This window comes from Stenella coeruleoalba, assembly GCF_951394435.1.
Source record: "Stenella coeruleoalba genome assembly, chromosome: 3".
In the NCBI taxonomy this organism is placed as follows: Eukaryota; Metazoa; Chordata; class Mammalia; order Artiodactyla; family Delphinidae; genus Stenella; species Stenella coeruleoalba.
The window spans coordinates 43,874,208-43,893,955 of NC_137148.1; the positions used below are offsets into that span (position 1 = coordinate 43,874,208).

The 19,748-nt window shown below is 37.8% G+C and overlaps 1 protein-coding gene and 1 long non-coding RNA gene across 4 annotated transcripts in view; one reads left to right on the forward strand and one right to left on the reverse strand.

Moving 5' to 3' along the window:
- MAP3K1 (mitogen-activated protein kinase kinase kinase 1) overlaps nucleotides 1-3,840 on the forward strand; it is an 81,829-nt gene extending 77,989 nt beyond the window's left edge. For all 3 annotated transcript variants that reach the window (XM_079916395.1, XM_079916396.1, XM_079916397.1), the window contains exon 20: nucleotides 1,253-3,840. In XM_079916395.1, coding sequence (XP_079772521.1) covers nucleotides 1,253-1,402 — 150 coding nt within the window. In that variant the 3' untranslated portion in view covers nucleotides 1,403-3,840. The remainder of the gene's footprint in view (nucleotides 1-1,252) is intronic.
- The window catches only part of LOC307183631, a 22,451-nt gene continuing 2,703 nt past the window's right edge, over nucleotides 1-19,748 (reverse strand). The window contains exons 2-3 of the long non-coding RNA XR_013827543.1: nucleotides 18,811-18,879; nucleotides 1-815 (exon numbers count right to left, since the gene is read on the reverse strand). This is a non-coding gene — a long non-coding RNA (uncharacterized lncRNA). The remainder of the gene's footprint in view (nucleotides 816-18,810; nucleotides 18,880-19,748) is intronic.

A 19,748-nucleotide genomic window follows, 5' to 3' on the forward strand; every position in this document is an offset into this window, starting at 1 on the left:
ATTTTCATGGGTTCTCCTTCCCTATCAATCTAATGTGAAGGCATATCTTCTTTGAAATAAATGTATGTGTATATATCTCCAGGAATTGATATGGTGTGGTGAATGTTGGCAGCATGAACAGTCAGTTCTCATTATTCACGGTAATCATGCTCTATCAAGTCACTGAGAACACTGAATTAGCAAATACTGAATCATTGCTCCTGGGTGAAATATGTACATATATATATGTATATGTATATATATATATATATATACACACAAACACACACACACGCACACCAAACTTTTAAATTAAAATACTTGAAGCTCTTTATGTATTGTACTGTCACAAATTTTTTAATCTGTTATTTCCTGTATTTAAAAAATTCACACCTAAGTCAGAGGCCAAGGCTGTTCTACCTTTCTGACAACTTCCAAATCCATTCTCTCTACTTCCACCAGAGAATAATGTAATGTTTGAGATTTTTAGCATTTGAGTTGCACATGTGCTCATTTAAAAGCTTGGGCTTTGTAGTTATACAGACCTGGGCCCAAACCCTGGTTCCATCCTTTAACAGCCATGTGACTTATTCTGTCTACTGTCCGTTTTTTTGTTTATAAAATGGGTGTAATAATAGCACCTCCTTGATGAATTATTTATATTACATCATATTATGAGGATAAACAGAATTACCTCTGGGCCTGAGAGTAAAGCACTTAAAACACACAGTCTGTGCAGAGTGGGTAGTATTAGTCCTCCGAGCTGATCCCCAGCGCCTCTCCCCTGCTGTAATCTGCTCCAGGTCTCCCCATGCTTATATAACTTCCTCAGTCACCTGAAAATAAAAAATCAGTGCAGTTGTGTTTCTGATATACTAAATTGACTGACCAGGTTTAGTCTTACTTACTCTGAATAGCTCTCTGTGCTGAAAAAAACAGAAAATGTGCAATGAAGGAAGGAGGACAAACCATTTTGGAGAGTATGAGGAAAGCAGAATTGATTTGAGTGACTATTTCACCTGCCTCATCATTGTGATGCACTTCGCCTTGTTCATTTGAGACAATAAAGAGAACTGTAGCTCCATCTGATCAGCATGTATTTAGTCAAATTCATGAGTTTTTCCATAGACACCGTGTTAGCAAAAAGTCCACCCACTTTTAATTCTTCTATGTATAGGATGCATATATAGAGGTTATGAAATATATGCACGTGTACTTCTGTATCAGAAGCTCCAGCTGTGGAGAACTTTAACCCTAGTGTTTTCTCTTACAGATTGCCAGTGCAACTACTGCTCCATCAATCCCTTCACATTTGTCTCCTGGTTTACGAGATGTGGCTCTTCGCTGTTTAGAACTTCAACCTCAGGACAGACCTCCATCAAGAGAGCTACTGAAGCATCCAGTCTTCCGTACTACATGGTAGCCAATTATACAAATAAACTGTAATGGAGACAGGATGCTCAACAAGAGAAAAAACTTTTGTGGGGAACCACATTGATAATCTGCTGGCCTTCATGCCACTGAACAGCTATGAACAAGATTAGTGGGGAACCCTTACCTAAGTATGTGATTGACAAATCATGATTTGTACCTAAGCTTAGTATGCAAAAGTCCACAATTTGTGCAGAAACTGTAAACTGTGCCTTTCAAAGAACTGGCCCTAGGTAAACAGGAAAGCAATGAAGTTTGCATGATTAATTAACAGAAGCATAATTTTTTGGAGCACTTTTTCAGCAATATTAGCAGCTGAGGGGCTCAGGATCTGTTTTAATGTTTCAGTTATTCTTCCATTTCATATTGTGATCACAAGCAGGGGGTTCTGCAGTTCGTTTTTTTGTTTTTTTTTTTTTTGGTCACTGGCTATAAAAATCAGTATCTGCCTCTTTTAGGTCAGAATATGCTATAAGTAGCAGTAAATATATTTTTAAAAGTTGATAACTTCTTTATGACCCACAATTGACCTTTATCTTTTTAAATGCCTGGGCAATTGTGGTTCATTGTGCATTTTACTGTTGGCCCATTCATTTCGTTTTTGGAAATTATGGTTCTATATTTTCATTTCACCTTCATTTATGTTTAATATTCAGGGAAAGGTGATCTTTTCAAACCACAAAAAAAAAAAAGAACTAGATGTGAACCAGAGTTTATTAAATATCTTGCTATTGCAAGAGTTTTTTAAAATATAGATGCAATTTTGTTTGTTTTTAAAATTGGAATATGATAAAATACTACCTTCAATGAGTCAGTCACTGCTCTTCTTATGCAGGTTAAATATAAATTAAGTGAAAATCAACTGTTCTCTGTGATGCAGCTCACAACCAAGATCAAGATGACCTTGAAATGTATTTGAATTTTTTTAATGTATCGGTTTCTTTTGTAGGAAACTTCACACCATTTAAGTCTTACTCTGTATGTAATTATCCATCATGCATCATCACCACTGATAACAACATTAACTGCTGTTTTCCTTCTACCATGCATTATCTCTTTATAGTAGGCCTGGCTGATAGATAGATAAAGAAAAATTAACTTACTCAACTACGAATGAGTGTTTCTAAACAATAAATTTGCTTTGAACTTGGAAAATGTGTTCAGAAAGATAAGTGAAACAATTTCATTTACACACTAATTCCTTGGATTTTGCACAGTTATCTAATGGTTTTTGTCTAAACTGAATTCAGATGCATGGAATCCTGAAGGAAAATGGCAGCTCTTTTACCCTTTTTTCTGTGAGTCTTTTAAATTAAGTACTGATTAAGTATTTAATACAGCTTTTTGAGATGTTAAGTTTTAACTCTTCAGAAGCCAGTTGAATTGTTGCAGAGTTAAATAAAATTGGTTATTCTCAAAGACTCAGGATAAGCTAAATAAGCTATATAGAGTACATTTTAAATGTACAACACAAATTGGAAGTACAATAAGTTACAAGATAAGTTTACAGGGATATATTGCATATAATTTTTAAAAGGCAGTTTTTTTATATGAATGTGTTTCTTAGTGAAATTTTACATTCCTTTGGTTGGAAGATTGGCAATATTTGAAGAGTTAAACATAGTACAGAAATGTGAAGTTTGGTAGCTCTAAATGTGTTGTATTTTCTTTCTTTTTTTTTTTTGACTACTTAGAATTTTCACAGTTCTAATAAGATTGTTTCCAAGTCTCTCATGTGCAAGCTTTAAAGGATGCACTCTTGCCATTTTATGTACTGGAAGATCATTGGTCAGATTAATACTGTGTCTGACAGAGATGTAAACTGTATAAACTGAGGAACCTCAGCTAATCAGTATTACTTTGTAGATCACCATGCCCACCACATTTCAAACTCAGACTGCCTCTAGATGTCAGAAATCCATTGTTTGAGTTTGTTTGCAGTTCCCTCAGCTTGCTGGTAATTGTGGTGTTTTGTTTTTTGTTTTGTTTTCAATGCAAATGTGATGTAATATTCTTATTTTCTTTGGATCAAAGCTGGACTGAAAATTGTAATGTGTAATTATTTTTGTGTTCTTAATGTTATTTGGTACTCAAGTTGTAAATAACGTCTACTGCTGTTTATTCCAGTTTCTACTACCTCAGGTGTCCTATAGATTTTTCTTCTACCAAAGTTCACTTTCACAATGAAATTATATTTGCTGTACGACTATGATTCCTAAGACTTCCAGGGCTTAAGGGCTAACTTCTATTAGCACCTTACTGTGTAAGCAAATGTTACAAAAAAATCTCTGGGTTAAGATAATTTGGCTTAAATGTATCCTTTGTTATTTTAAATATATCAAGATATTTTAATTAAAATTTTTACCCCATTGAACCACTTTTATAGTATTTGTACCTATTTTGGTGTTTTGTCTTTATAGTAAATAAAAGTTTTTGAACAAAGGTTGTTATTTTTATTTATTTTGAAATAATTTCATACTGACAAAAAAGTCCTAAGAACACCACAAAGTGCTCCCATGTATACCATTCACCCAAAAGCCCCATTCAGATTTTGCCAGCAGCCCAGTTATATCCTTTATAGCAAAAGGATCCAAACCAAGATCAGCTTTGCTCTTGGTTATGTTTCTTGAGTCCCATTCAATCCAGAACCATTCCTTATGCCTTCCTTGACCCTGACGACCTTAATTTACTGTTTTATAGAAGTCCCTCAATTTGCATTTGGTGATTCCTCATGATTCAATTCAGAGTGTGCATTTGTGACAGGAATATCTCAGAGATGATGGTGCAGGCAGTGTTCTTTTCAGTGTCTCCTATCCGGAGGTATACAAGGTCAGTTTGTCCCATTGCTGGTGATACAAACTGTGATCATCTGAGAAGGCTTTGCCACTGTAAAGTTACTCTTTCCCTTTATAATTAATATCTACCTTTATATTAAATATTTTGTGGAGGTGACACTTTGAGGCTACATAAATAGCTTGTTATTCATCCAACTTTAGCTCTCTGCTCTTAACTTCCTTGCCTGAATTATTACTCTGATGGTTGCCAGACACTGGTTTTCTGGTTCCTGCACTCCTTCTGTATTCTGTTAATGGGCATTTTTCTATAAGGAAGACCTTTCTCTTCTTTGTTATTCATATATATCAAAATGGGTTTGTGGATTCCTATTCAGTGAGATAAAATCCATTACTGTCATCACATATTTCCTCAAATTGTCACATTTAGCCATTGGGAGCCTCTCAGAGCTAGCTTCTCTATGGACTGACAAGCCACCATTATTCTTTGAACACTTCTATACTTTCAGACCCATATCGTGAGTTTGGTTCATCCCTGGGATCAGCCATTTCTCCAAAGAGCCCTGACTGGTATTTAAAAACTGGGTGCTAGATACACTCATTACTCCTGGGTATCACTGCTCCCAGGCCCTCTTGGTAGACAAAGCTAGAATATATGTTTTTTTGCATACGTATGCAAAATACATATATATATATACCTACCCATACACACACATAAACCATGAGTTCACACTAACCTTTCCATTTCAATATACCACCATCCAGGTTCATTCAAGCTTTCCCTCTTTCCATATTTGTAACTCCTTTTCTGGACAGTAAGAAACCTGGCTCCCATTTGCCTCAATAAGTTGACTGACTTGCTCAAGCTCTCCACCCACCCATGTAACCCATCTCCTGATCCCCGTTAGGCTGCCACCTCAGTCGGCTGCCTTCTCTGCATGGGCCCCAACCCCTGCTGGACTGCCCTTGTTCCAGCTTACCTAAAGCCAGACATATACGTATGTATACTTTATTTTTTAGGGCAGTTTTAGGTTCACAACAAAATGGAGCAGAAGATTCAGGGATTTCCCCTGCAACTCCTGGCCTCACATACTGCACAGCCTACCCCACTATCAACACTGAAGGGCTTTTTGACAAAATAAAGGAAAGCTTTATTTAAAATTGTTCTTTAAAAAAAAAAATTAACTGAAAATTATACCTTTTTTTTAAAAATCTTATGTGGTTTGACATGTTATATACTTGCACATAACTACTACTACTGTTTCCAGACAGCACAGATTAAACTTAATTGATCCTGTTCATATAACTCTTTTAATATCAGACATAAAAAAAGCATAAAAACCATCCTCTTATGTTAAACTGTTGGCAATAGGAATAAAGATTTATTCAACAGCTACTATTTGTCAGGCATACTTTACAACACAGTGATTATACTCCATTTCACAAATGAGGAAATAAGGCAATTTCAATCATTCTGCAATTCAGGCTGTACCAAGGAACTCACTTGGCCTACCCCAGAGTTTTACTCTTAGATTGTACCTTGTGGTTGTGTGTTACTGTTTTCTACTTTCATCCTTCGTATTTCTGCTCAGTAGTTGTTTCTCACATGATCACCCTGCAAGATGGGTAATGTCACTGAAAACTGTGAGTTCAGAAGCTATCTTGTGTCTCTACATTTGTTTTAAACTTTCTGTATAACGTGATTTAAAATGTACACCTTTTAAATAGGCTCTGGATATTTTCCCGAAAGGGCACACTTCAGTCATTTCAGGAAAATATTAACTTTGAGAAAAGTTTTCTGTTTCAGAGGAATTAATAAATTAGTTCTCTTCCTTGATTTTACTTCAATGATATTAACAGTTTTACAAAATGACCAAATCTGCAGGTTAGATGGAATCTAGAAAAATGTTGGGGTATCATGCCCACATGGAAATGCCAATGAATGCATTTGTGAACTGATACAGTAATTCACTTGTTATAAAACAAAATGCATGAAATACTGCAGTCACTGGAGAACACAGTGACAAACGTATGCAAACTGCCATATTTCCATGTCATGACAATTTTTAGGTTTGTCATTTTAAAAATTTCTGCTATAAGCAAAAATCGCATGTTGAATTGAGACGTAAGGTAGGAAAGGATGGGTCTTTTAAAGTAGGTGATGATGATGGACTTCGTGACCACAGAGCCTGAGACATCACCTGGGTCAAGTCTGGCTCTGCCACTTGCTAGCCGTGTAACCCCACAACAGCTTTGTAAGAAGTAAGAGAACCTATGTAAATGGCTAAGAACAGTACCAGGCACAGTGGATGCACAATATGTATTTTATGAATGAATGAGTGACCCAAAAGTCACAGACTCAAATGCCTGTGGACCTAGAAGTGTCCTTAGCAGAGCTTTTGGCTGACCTGAGAGTTCATGCCAAATTCATGTCCAAGTGGGGTCCATGGTTACCATGTTGGAATGAAAAAAAAAAGCCCAGTGTTTCCAAAGCCTCTGAATTTTCAAAAGAAGCTGGAGAGATCTGGATTTTACATGCAATTTCTTGTTGTTTACACATTGGAAACTAATTTTAAATTTTATAAGCAACAGTAGGCTAAACAAAACTCATATGCTTGATCTGGCCTGTGACTAGCTGCTTTTTGACCTCTGACCTGGGTCCAGGCTTATAAAACAAAAAATGAAGTAGAAAATCAGAGTGAAATCTCAGCTTTAGGAAACTGGATCCAGGACTTTTGTCTTCTGAGATATATGACATAAGGGGGAAATGGAGATGCTGATTATAGATGCTAGAGAACTAACCTATGAAGAGAAAATTAATGTCTAGTTTTATGCACTAATGTGAAATGCTTACCGCTAAAGCCTAATTATCATGTAGCAAACTATGTATATAGCATTCAAATATGCAGGACTTCCCGGTGGTCCACTGGTAAAGAATCCACCTTACAATGCAGGGGACATGGGTTTGATCCCTGGTCTGGGAACTAAGATCCCACATGCCGCGGGGCAACTAAGCCCGTGGACCACAACTACTGAGCCCACACGCCTCAACTAGAGAGCCTGCATGCCGCAAACTACAGAGCCCACGTGCTCTGGAAACTGCACGCCACAGCTAGAAAAGAGAAAACCCACACACCACAACTAGAGAGAAGCCCGCATGCCACAAGGAAGAGCCCGCACGCTACAATAAAAGATCCAGCATGCCTCAATGAAGATCCCGCATGCTGCAACTAAGACCCAACACAGCCAAAAACAAATAAGTAAAATCTTAGAAAAACAAACAAATATGCCATCACAGTGGTATAGCTAGTCTGTGAGTTTCATTTTACAGTAGGTACTCTGCATGATCTGTGACTAAAGAACTTCATCCACAACTGAAGCCAGTCTCATCACTTGAGATCAACCTGGTATTACTGTGGCCCATGCCCCATGGCCCTCAGTTCAGAACTTTGCCAAACCTGTAGAGATAAAACTAGGCTAAGCTGATGACATAAGAGGCAAAGTCTTCATGCCCCAAAGTTCCTTTCCCACAATGCTGAAATTCGTATTGGAGTTTATTTTTGAGATAACTAAGTGCTATTTTCCCTTAAAGTCAATTTGCTTAATGAGATCTCACAACATCTATGTAGACATACTCAGAGGATAAGAGTTGTAACTAGGATGAAAGGGAAAGAAAGAAAAGGAGGAGGAATAATGAGGTATGCGGAAATACTGAAAAATCTTTGGCAGGGAGTAGCACAACTATATTTGCATTTTATAAAGATCACTCCAGCAGTATCTTGAAGAAGGAATCAAAGGGGTGGTACCAGAGGCAGAAAGAAAGTCCGAAGACAACTGCATTATCTAGATAAGAAAGTGTGAGGGGAGGGCTTCCCTGGTGGCGCAGCGGTTGAGAGTCCGCCTGCCAATGCAGGGGACACAGGTTCGTGCCCCGGTCTGGGAAGACCCCACATGCCGCGGAGCGGCTGGGCCCGTGAGCCATGGCCACTGAGCCTGCGCATCCGGAGCCTGTGCAACGGGAGAGGCCACAACGGTGAGAGGCCCGCGTACCGCAAAAAGAAAAAAAAGGAAGTGTGAGGGGAGAGTGATGTCAGCATCAGGGCAGAATACAATGTCCCTAACAACACTGAATCATGAAGAAAGAGAAAATCTGAACAGACCAATAACAAGTAAGGAAACTGAATCAGTAAACAAAAACCTCTCAACAAAGAAAAGCCCAGGGGGGCTTCCCTGGTGGCACAGTGATTGAGAATCTGCCTGCTAATGCAGGGGACACGGGTTCGAGCCCTGGTCTGGGAGGATCCCACATGCTGCGGAGCAACTAGGTCCGTGAGCCACAACTACTGAGCCTGCGCGTCTGGAGCCTGTGCTCCACAACAAGAGAGGCCGCGACAGTCAGAGGCCCGCACACTGCCATGAAGAGTGGCCCCCACTTGCCACAACTAAAGAAAGCCCTCGCACAGAAACGAAGACCCAACACAGCAAAAATAAATTACTAAACTCCTACCCCCAACATCTTCTTAAAAAAAAAAAAAAGAAAGAAAAAGAAAAGCCCAGGACCAGATGGTTTTGCTGGTGAGTTCCATCAAACATTTAAAGAATTAACGCCAATCCTTTTCAAACTCTTCAAAAAAACTGAAGAGGAGGGAACACTCCCAAGCTCATTTTATGAGCCCAGTGTTACCCTGATATCAAAGACAGAATCGGACACTACAAAAAAGAAAACTACAGGCCACAGGTGGTCCAGGATGGCCGTGTAGGAAGATCCTGAACTCACCTCCTCCCACAGGTACACCAAATCTACAACTACATATGGAATATTTCCCTCTGGAAAAGACCTGAAAACTAGCTGACCAGCTCCTTCACGACAAATGATAAAAGGGCCACATTGAGGCAGAGGCAGAGAAGTGATCTCACTAAAACCCCACCCTCAGTGCAGCGACCCACAGTCAGGAGGGATGTCAAAAATGCAGAGCTTCTCCCTGAGGAGTGAGGGGTTTGTGCCGCACATCGGGTGCCCCGACCCTTGGGACCTGCAGTGGAGAGATGAGCCCCCAAAAGGTCTGGCTTGGGAAACCAACAGGGCTCACGTCCAGGGGACCCAAAGGGCTGTACAGAACTGAGACATTTCTCTTAAAGGGCTCACGTGCAGACTCACTTGCCCTGGGGACCAGTGAAAAGCAGCACTTTGAAAAGTGCCTGTTCTCCACCGTGGCTGTATCAATTTACATTCCCACCAACAGTACGAGAGGGTTCCCTTTTCTCCACACCCTCTCCAGCATTTGTTGTTTGTAGACTTTTTGATGATGGCCATTCTGACTGGTGTGAGGTGATACCTCACTGTAGTTTTGATTTGCATTTCTCTAATAATTAGTGATACTGAGCATCTTTACACGTGCCTGTTGGCCATCTGTATGTCTTCTTTGGAGAAATGCCTATTTAGGTCTTCTGCCCATTTTTTTGATTGGGTTGGTTTTTTTGTTTTTGATATTAAGCTGTATGAGTTGTTTATATATTTTAGAAATTAATCCCTTTTTGGTCTCTTCATTTGCAAATATTTTCTCCCATTCTGTAGGTTGTCTTTCTGTTTTGTGTATGGTTTCCTTTGCTATGCAAAAGCTTTTAAGTTTAATTAGGTCCCACTTATTTTTGCTTTTGTTTCCATTAATCTAGGAGACAGATCAAAAAAAAAATATTGCTGCAATTTATGTCAAAGCGTGTTCTGCCTATGTTTTCCTCTAGGAGCTTTATAGTATCTGGTCTTACATTTACGTCTTTAATCCATTTTGAGTTAATTTTTGTATACAGTGTTAGTGAATGTTCTAATTTCATTCTTTTACATGTAGCTGTCCAGTTTTCCCAGCACAAATTATTGAAGAGACTGTCCTTTCTTCATTGTATATTCTTGCCTCTTTTGTCATAGATTAATTGACCATAAGTGCGTGGTTTATTTCTGGGCATTCTCTATCCTGTTCCACTGATCTATGTGTCTGTTTCTGTGCCAATACCATACTGGTTTTTTTTTTTAACATCTTTATTAGAGTATAATTGCTTTACAATGCTGTGTTAGTTTCTGTTGTATAACAAAGTGAATCAGCTATACATATACATACATCCCCATATCTCCTCCCTCTTGTGTCTCCCTCCCACCCTCCCTATCCCACCCCTCTTGGTGGTCACAAAGCACCAAGCTGATCTCCCTGTGTACCATACTGTTTTGATTACTATAGCTTTGTAGTAATTTACAGTATAGTCTGAAGTCAGGGAGTGTGGTTCCTCCAGCTCCATTCTTCTTTCTCAAGATTGTTTTGGCTATTGGGGGTCTTTTGTGTTTCCATACAAATTTTAAAATTATTTGCTCTAGTTCTGTGAAAAATGCCATTAGTATTTTGATAGGGATTGCACTGAATCTGTAGATTGCTTTGGGTAGTATAGTCATTTTCACAATGTTGAATCTTCCAGTCCAAGAACATGCTATATCTTCCCATCTGTTTGTGTCATCTTCAATTTCTTTCATCAGTGTCTTTCTTTTTTTTTGGCTGCACCAGGTCTTAGTTGCAGCATGTGGGATTTTTGTTGCAGCATGTGGACTCTTTAGTTGTGGCATGTAGGCTCTTAGTTACGGCATGCAGGTGGGATCTAGTTCCCTGACCAGGGATCGAACCCAGGCCCCCTGCATTGGGAGCACAGAGTCTTAACCACTGGACCACCAGGGAAGTCCCTCATCAGTGTCTTATAGTTTTCCAAGTATGACTCTTGTAGGTAGGTTTATTTCTAGGTATTTTATTCTTTTTGATGCAGTGGTAAATGGGATTGTTTCTTTAATTTCTCTCTCTCATATTTTGTTGTTAGTGTGTAGAAACTAACAGATTTCTGTATATTAATTTCCTTCAACTTTACCGATTTCATTGATACGAGTTCTAGTAGTTTCCTGGTAGCGTCTTTAGGATTTTCTATGTATAGTATCATGTCATCTGCAAACAGTGACAGTTTTACTTCTTCTTCTCCAATTTGGGTTCCTTTTATTTCTTTTTATTCTCTGATTGCTGTGGCTAGTACAAAAGTGGCGAGAGTGGGCATTCTTGTTTGTTCTGATCTTAGAGGAAATGCTTTCAGATTTTCACCATTGACTACGATGTTAGCTCTGGGTGTGTCATATATGGCCTTTATCATGTCGAGGTATGTTCCCTGTATGCCCACTTTCTGGAGAGTTTTTACCATAAATGGATGTTGAATTTTATCCAAAGCTTTTTCTGCATCTATGATCATCTCCATATGAGATCTCCATATGAGATCATCTCCATATTCTTCAATTTGTTAATGTGGTGTATCACATTGACTGATCTATGGATACTGAAAAATCCTTGCATTCCTGGGATAAATCCCACTTGATCATGGTGTATGATCCTTTTAATGTATTGTTGAATTTGGTTTGCTAGTGATATTGTGAGGATATTTGCATCTATGTTCATCAGTAATATTGGCCTGTAATTTTCTTTTTTGTGGTATCTTTGTCTGGCTTTGGTATCAGGGAGATGGTATCCTCATAGAATGAGTTCAAAAGTGTTCCTTCCTCTGCAATTTTTTAGAATAGTGTTAGAAGGATAGGTGTTAACTCTTCTCTAAACTTTTGGTAGAATTCACTTGTGAAGCCATTTGGTCTTTTGTTTATTGGGAGTTTTTAAATTACTGATTCAATTTCAGTATTCATAAAAGTTTTAGGTCATGAAAAACAAATAAAAGCAGAGGTAGATTAAATTAGACCAGATTAACTTTGACCCAGTTTAAAAAACAAATAATAAAAGAACAGTTATAAAAGGTATTTTTGAAATTAGAGAAATTTAAACATGGGCTATATTCATGATATTGAATTACTGTTCACTTTTAAAGATACAATGGTAATGTGATTATGTAGAAAATGTCATTCTTATATATGTGTGTGTGGAGAGAGAGAGAGAGAAAGAGAGGAATTGTTACAAAATGTTAACAACTGGTGAACCTACATAAAAGATATATGGCTGTTCACTGAACTTTTCTGTAGGTTAGAAATTTTCAAAATAAAAAATTGGGAAAATATTTATGTTTGTATATTCTTTGGTTTGTTGTCATTTATTTTTTTGTATTTTACTTTGATTTCCTTTTTTTTTCTTTTTTTTTTCCCTACAGCTGGGCTCCTGTATTTCAGTGGCAATTCAGCCTACACTAATTGACCACCAGTGAAAGAATTATTTACGGAATTACACAACATCCAGAAGAGGGCAGCAGAGTAAAAGTTTTCTTTAATTAAAGGATGATCTTAACAGTGTACTGACTTTGCCAAATATCTGAAAATCAGAGTTTACATCACCTTTTTCTCAGGAATAAGCAGTTAGCTCAGTATTCCTCTTAGAAAACTGAAAAAACTAAGGCAATTCACTGATAACTCCATTGTTCCAATCAAAAACTTAGACTCAGTTTAAGAATAAGAACAGGACATTCTTATTCTCCTATCCCCTTCAGAGAAGAGTAACAGTTACAACCAAGGAGAGGCTCTAAAAAGACACCTGATGCCTTTTTCCTGGTTTCCTGTTCTCAAGACCACCTTGCTCTTGAATTGCCACCCACCCACCCATCCAGCCATTCACCCATCCATCTTGCCAACCACTGTTCGTCTTGAGCTTCCCAAACTATCCCTACATGCTAGTGCTCTGCTTAAGAACCTTCAATGACTACCTACCGCTTACCTCAAGATTTCCTAATGGTCTGATCTTACTCTGCCTAAAAATTTTATTTCCTACTATTCCTAATGCAAATTTTTGCTCTACTCAGATTGTTACACTCTTGTTCTCTGAACCCACAGTATTCATTCCCACCTCTGCAGTTTTGCTCATGCCAATGGTTCTCAAACGTTTTGGTCTTATACTGTGGTCTGAGAAGCAGCTGAGAGCCAATGCCATAGAATCTTCCAGTTGATATATTCAAAACTGCCATAACGAACTGTGTACTAATACACAGCTCTCTGGGGCATCATTCCTAAATATTTGTATGTTTATTATAATCATTTTCCACTAGATGGCAGTAAAGTGGCTGGAGGCAGAGGTGAGTTTTGCTAATTCAGACTAGCAGAGACAATTTTTTTCTTCTCCTTTTTAGGCAGTATGTTATTTTCTTTTACTTTTACTTTTTTTTTTTTTTTCAGCGGAGAGCATGAACACAGTCCCCCACTACCACAAATTATGCAGTCGAGTTTTCCATATTTGGGGAAATCGCAGGAGTCAACATATCCGGAGTACAATGGATAAGTCTCGCCCTGGGAAAACCACCTTTGAGATCATGGTATCTCCCCCTGTATTTCATGCAGTATTTTATAAATTTATTTATTTATTTATTTATTTTTGTCTGCGTTGGGTCTTCGTTGCTGTGCGCGGGCTTTCTCTAGTTGCGGCGAGTGGGGGCTACTCTTGTTGCAGTGCACGGGCTTCTCATTGTGGTGGCTTCTCTTGTTGCGGAGCACGGGCTCTAGGCGCGCAGGCTCAGTAGTTGTGGCTCGCGGGCTCTAGATGGCAAGCTCAGTAGTTGTGGTGCACGGCCTTAGTTGCTCCGCAGCACGTGGGATCTTCCCAGACCAGGTCTCGAACCCGTGTCCCCTGAATTTGGCAGGCAGATTCTTAACCACTGCACCACCAGGGAAGTCCCTCATGCAGTATTTTAGACCCTAAAGCACAAAATAACTTTGAAATACGTTGCGTCTAATTTTATCAATAGGCAATATACTACTGTAATTCATAGAATTGACATTAACTTCAATATCCAAAGTTAATGAAATGCCTTGTCACAAACTTTCCTTCTCAAAATTTTGCATCACAGTATATACGTGGCTCTAACACTCAATTCTCAAACATTTTTGTCTTCAGACCCCATTATACCTTTAAAAATTACGAGAATCCCCAAGGAGCTTTTGTTTATGTGGGTTATATCTATTGATATTTATTGTATCATATTAAAACTGATAAATTTTTAAATATTTACTTATTAACTCATTAAAAATAACAATTTAAAAATCTATTACATGTTAATATAGGTAACTTATCTTTATGAAAAATAGCTAACCCCCCCAAATAGTGAAAAGAATGGCATTTTAATATTTTTGCAAATCTATTTTATTTCTGGCTTAATAAGAGACAGCCAGATTCTCATATATGCTTCTGCATTCAATCTGTCTTACCACATATCATGTAACCCCTAGAAAATGCCACTGTACCCTTGTGAGAGAATGGAAATAAAGGCAAATAATCTTTTAGTACTGTTATGAAAATAGCTTTGACCTTGCCAATCTCTAAAAAGATTGTAGGGACCCCCAGCATCCTTAGGCTACACTTTGAGAACTGCTGGTTTATGCTATCCCTTCCTTTCCACCTCTCTTCTACCTATTTCTCTTTGAGGCACTCCTTACTTCAGTAACTCATATTCAAATTCTATAGTAATATTTAATTTTTTCTAAATTATATGTTTTTCCAACTACACCATAATCTTTTGAAGCTGTACCTAGGCACACAGTTATCAATGAATAAACATTTGCCAGTTATGTTACCCACATTAGATGATGTACCTATTCAAATAGCCTCCAGAATACCCACTAACTTTAAACATCCACTCTCTTACAGCAGAGAACTGTGAAATCATGATTCATGCAAAGTAAGCCTGTCCTCCAGTTTATAGTTTGAAAAACAGTTCTTTCTTGAACGAAGTCAAAGCTCTTAGTTATTTACTGATCTTGCCCATAAAGAATATTAAGCAGATAAATACTGCCAAGAATTCATAAAATGTTTGAATATCTGCTCGTTTGTCAACATAAACTCAGTCTTTTCATCACTTTCCACAGAGAAAAAACCTTAACGCCCTCCTCTAAGGGTGGGAAGAGGACCCTTCCTTGCTTGCCCAGGAGCAGATAAACATTGGTGGGTTCACTCAAAGTAGTTCAGCAGTTCCCTCCTGCATTTCCCTACAAGACTGGCTTTCCAATTCTGGGCTATTTTAAATCTTACCTTCTCATCTCAAACCTCCAATATTCCCCTATAACTATTCTCAGTTGAAGATCTTGCCTCATAGGTCAGTGAGAAACTAGAAGCCATCAGATTTAGCCCTCAACTTTCTCCAACCAAATCCCCTAGTATCCACTGAGTGCACATTCTCCGCCTTCCCTCTTACTACAGTTGAAGATGTATCCCTGCTCCTGTCAGAGGACAACCTCTCCACTTATGCTCTAAATCCACTCCCACCTTTTCAAAAACTTTATTCGGGAAATCACTCATACATCTATATAAATTTCTTTCTTTCTGTTGGATCATTCTCACCAGCACACAAATATGCTATAGGATCTTTCATCTTACAAAATTTCCCTTCACCTTTGGCCCTATTTCTCTGCCTCTCTTTCAGTAAAACTTACTAAAAGAGTTGTGTACATTTGTTTCTCCTTCCTCACCTCATATTTTCTCCCCAACACACTCAAACTTTTCACCAAAACTGCTTTTAATCAAGTCATCATGGGCCTGCATCTTGTAAAACTCATGGGCACTGATCCATCTACGTTTTTGCCATCTCCTTTTTCTTCATGTCCTCTGGCTGAAGACTCTGAATTTTATCTCCAGCTATGGCTTCATTTCAAAGCTCCAGATACGGATATTCAACTAGTTACTTGTCATTTCTCACAGGTATTTTAAAACTTCACCCTCCCACATCCAATCTATCATCAAGTCTGGCCAGCTCCTCCAAAATATAATCCTAATCCACCCACTCTCTCCATCTCCACAGCTACCACTCTAGTCCAAGCTATCATTATCTGTCACCTAAACTACTGTACTAGCCTCCTAATTAACCTTCCTTGTGTGGTAACTGCCCATCTAATTGTCCATAAAATACTCAAAGTGATCTTTTAAAAACAATAATCAAATCATGTTACTTCTCTGCTCATAACCCTCCAATGACTTCCCACGCACACTAAGAATGCTAAATACTCATCCAAATCTGCAAGGCCCTCCATGATTTGGCCACTTCCCTGACATCACCTTTCCCCTCTCCTTTACTACCATGTTCCAGCCACGTGGCCCTCTTTTCCTTGCTTGAATATATCAAGCTCTTCCCCACCTCAGTGCCTTTGCATTTCCTATCCAGAGACTCTCCCCATAGATCTTCCCAAGTTTGGTGCCTCCTTGTCATTTAGGTCTCAGTCACACATGGCGCCACCCTATCTAATGCTGCTACCCCTATTCCCACCCCAAGTGACCCTTAAGAGGGTGAAGTCCCAGGAGGAAACAGAAGACACACACAAAATTATCCACCCCACTCCCTTCTCAGTACCCTACCTCATTTTCTTCAGGGCACTAATCGCTATCTGATATTATTTATGTGTTTAATATCTGTCTCCTACACTAGAGCCTGGGATGCAGTAGGTGTTCATTAAATTATTTGTTGAAATCTCATTTTGAACTCTGGAAGTTACAATCCATTTAGGGACACTATTTGTGGATTTTAAGGATATTAATAATAAAGTTTATCTATCCTACATGGCATTTTTGTGATTAATAGCATAAATGGCCTTTAAATGAAAAAATACAGCACACATATCTTTAGTTGGGTAGAGTATTTCAAGAGACTGGAAACAATAGGAAGTAGGGGTAAAGAATCAGCAAAGAGGGCAATTTTGGACAGCAGCACATCTCTATGCCTACCAATGCTAACCTTTTGCTTGTTGTATATTATATATTAGAAAATTGTCTGCCTGTCTGTTGTTTCTCATTTATTTGTATTTAAAATTTTATGTAAATCATTAAAGGCAAAATAACTACAAAATATACACTCTTTTCAACTGCATTTGGTATGTTCATCGAGAGAGAGCATATCCTGGGACATAAAACAAGTCAATAAATTTAAAAGAACTGAAAACATACTTGTTCTCTGACCACAACAGAATTAAGAACCAATTACAACAAGATATCTAGGAAAACCCAAAATATTTGGAAATTAAAAACACTTCTAGGGACTTCCCTGGTGGTGCAGTGGTTAAGAATCCGCCTGCCAACAGGAATAAAGACGGAGACATAGAGAATGGACTTGAGGATACGGGGAGGGGGAAGGGTAACCTGGGATGAAGTGAGAGAGTGGCATGGACATATATACACTACCAAATATAAAATAGATAGCTAGGGGGAAGCAGCCGCATAGCACAGGGAGATCAGCTCGGTGCTTTGTGTCCACCTAGAGGGGTGCGACAGGGAGGGTGGGAGGGAGACGGAAGAGGGAGGGGATATGGGGATGTATGTATATGTATAGCTGATTCACTTTGTTATACAGCAGAAACTAACATACCATTGTAAAGTAATTATACCCCAATAAAGATGTTAAAAAAAAAAAAAGAATCCGCCTGCCAATGCAGGGGACATGGGCTCGAGCCCTGGTTCAGGAAGATCCCACATGCTGCAGAGCAACTAAGCCTGTGCACCACAACTACTGAGCCTGTGCTCTAGAGCCGAGCCACAACTACTGAGGCCGTGTGCCACAACTATTGAAGACCGTGCACCTAGAACCCATGCTCTGCAACATGAGAAGCCACCACAATGAGAAGCCTGCGCACCACTACGAAGAGTAGCCCCCACTCACCACAACTAGAGAAAGCCTGAGCACAGCAATGAAGACCCAACGTAGCCAAAAATAAATAAATAAATAATAAAATATAGTTATTAAAAAAATAATAAAATAAAAAACACTTCTAAATAATTCATAGATCAAAAAATAAATCACAAGGAAATTTAAAAAATATTTTATACTGAATGCTAATGAAAATACAATATATCAAAATTCCCAGGATTCAGCAAACATAATGCTTGGAAGGAAATTTTTAACTTTAAATACATATATTAGAAAAGAAGAGAATTACAGTAAATATTAAACTCGATTAATATCAGTGATGTTAAGGTTCTACTTTAAGAAGCTAGAAAAAGGGCAAAATAAACCCAAAGTAAGTAGGACATATAAAATAATAACAAAGAGAAACGGCCAAAATAGAAAATAGACAAACAACAGAGAAAATTAATAAAGTCAAAAGCTGTTTCTTTGAAAAGATCCACAAACTTCCAGTTACAATGATAAAAGAAAAAAGAAAACATATCACCAAAATCAGGAATGAATTATCACTACAGATCATATAGACATTAAAAGGACAGTAAGATTATATTTATGAACAATTTTATGCTACCAAATTTGACAACTTAGATGAACAAAATTCCATGACTAAACTTGAAACAAGATGAAACAAATTCTGAATAACCCTACATCTTTAAAAGAAATTGAATTCATTATCAAAGAAAACTAGAAACCCACAGTTTCACCAGAGAATTCTATCAATATTTAATAAAGAAATAACACCAATCTTATATTAAAAAAATTTTTTTTAGAAAGTAGAAGAAACACTTCTTAACTCATTTTAGGAGGTCAGCATAAGTCTAATACCGAAACTTGAAATAAAACTACAAACAAGCCATGAAACCAAAAATTTTAAAATACTTCAAAATAAACATGGTATGACAACAAAAGCATATAAAAACCGATAGGGTATGACCAAAGTGTTACTCACAATTGAGTAGGGTTATCTCAGGAATCCAAGGATGGTGCAACATTTGATAGTGTGTCATTATAATTCACTCTATTAATAGGAAAACAGAGAAAAGTCATGTGATCACCTCAATAAATAGCAAAGAAAAGCATTTGATATTCATCATTCATTTAAAACTTAAGACAAAAATTCCTGACAAATCAAAAATAGAAGAGAACTTTTTAAACTCTATAAATTATACCTACCAGAAAATTACAGTAAATATTAAACTCAAAGGTGAAACCTCAGAAATAGAAGAATGAAGTATATTCATACAAAATAATAAGGGGAGATTCCAAAATATATCTTTAATAAATAAAAGTTGAATATACAAAACACACTCACACACAATTCTATGATTTTCTACAGGAACATACACAGAGAGGTACATACACAGAAATAAGATTGGCAGAAAACACATCAGCCTGATAACCTCTGAGGAGAGTGTTAAGGACCAGGATTGTTGGAAGCACAGGTTACAGGGTGTGGTTATAGGAGACTATTTAGCCTTATCTACCATGTTTCTATTTGTTAAAAGGAGAATGCTGTTTTCATGAATTACTTAGATAACCAACAGGTAATTTTAACACCATAAATTTAAACTGAACATAGTATTGGAAGTCCAAACCAGAGCAATTAGGCAAGGAAAAGAAATAAAAGACAGCCAAATTAGAAAGGAAGAAGTAAAACTGTCACTATTCGCAGATGACATGATATTATATATAGGAAACCCTAAAGACTCCACTAAAAAACTGTTAAACTACTAAACAAATTCAGTAAACTTGTGGGGTACAATTTCAACATGGAAAAATCTGTTGCATTTCGATACACTAATAAAGAACTAGCAGGAAGAAAAATTAAGAAAACAACCCCATTTACAATTGCATCAAAAAGAATAAAATACCTAGGAATAAATATAA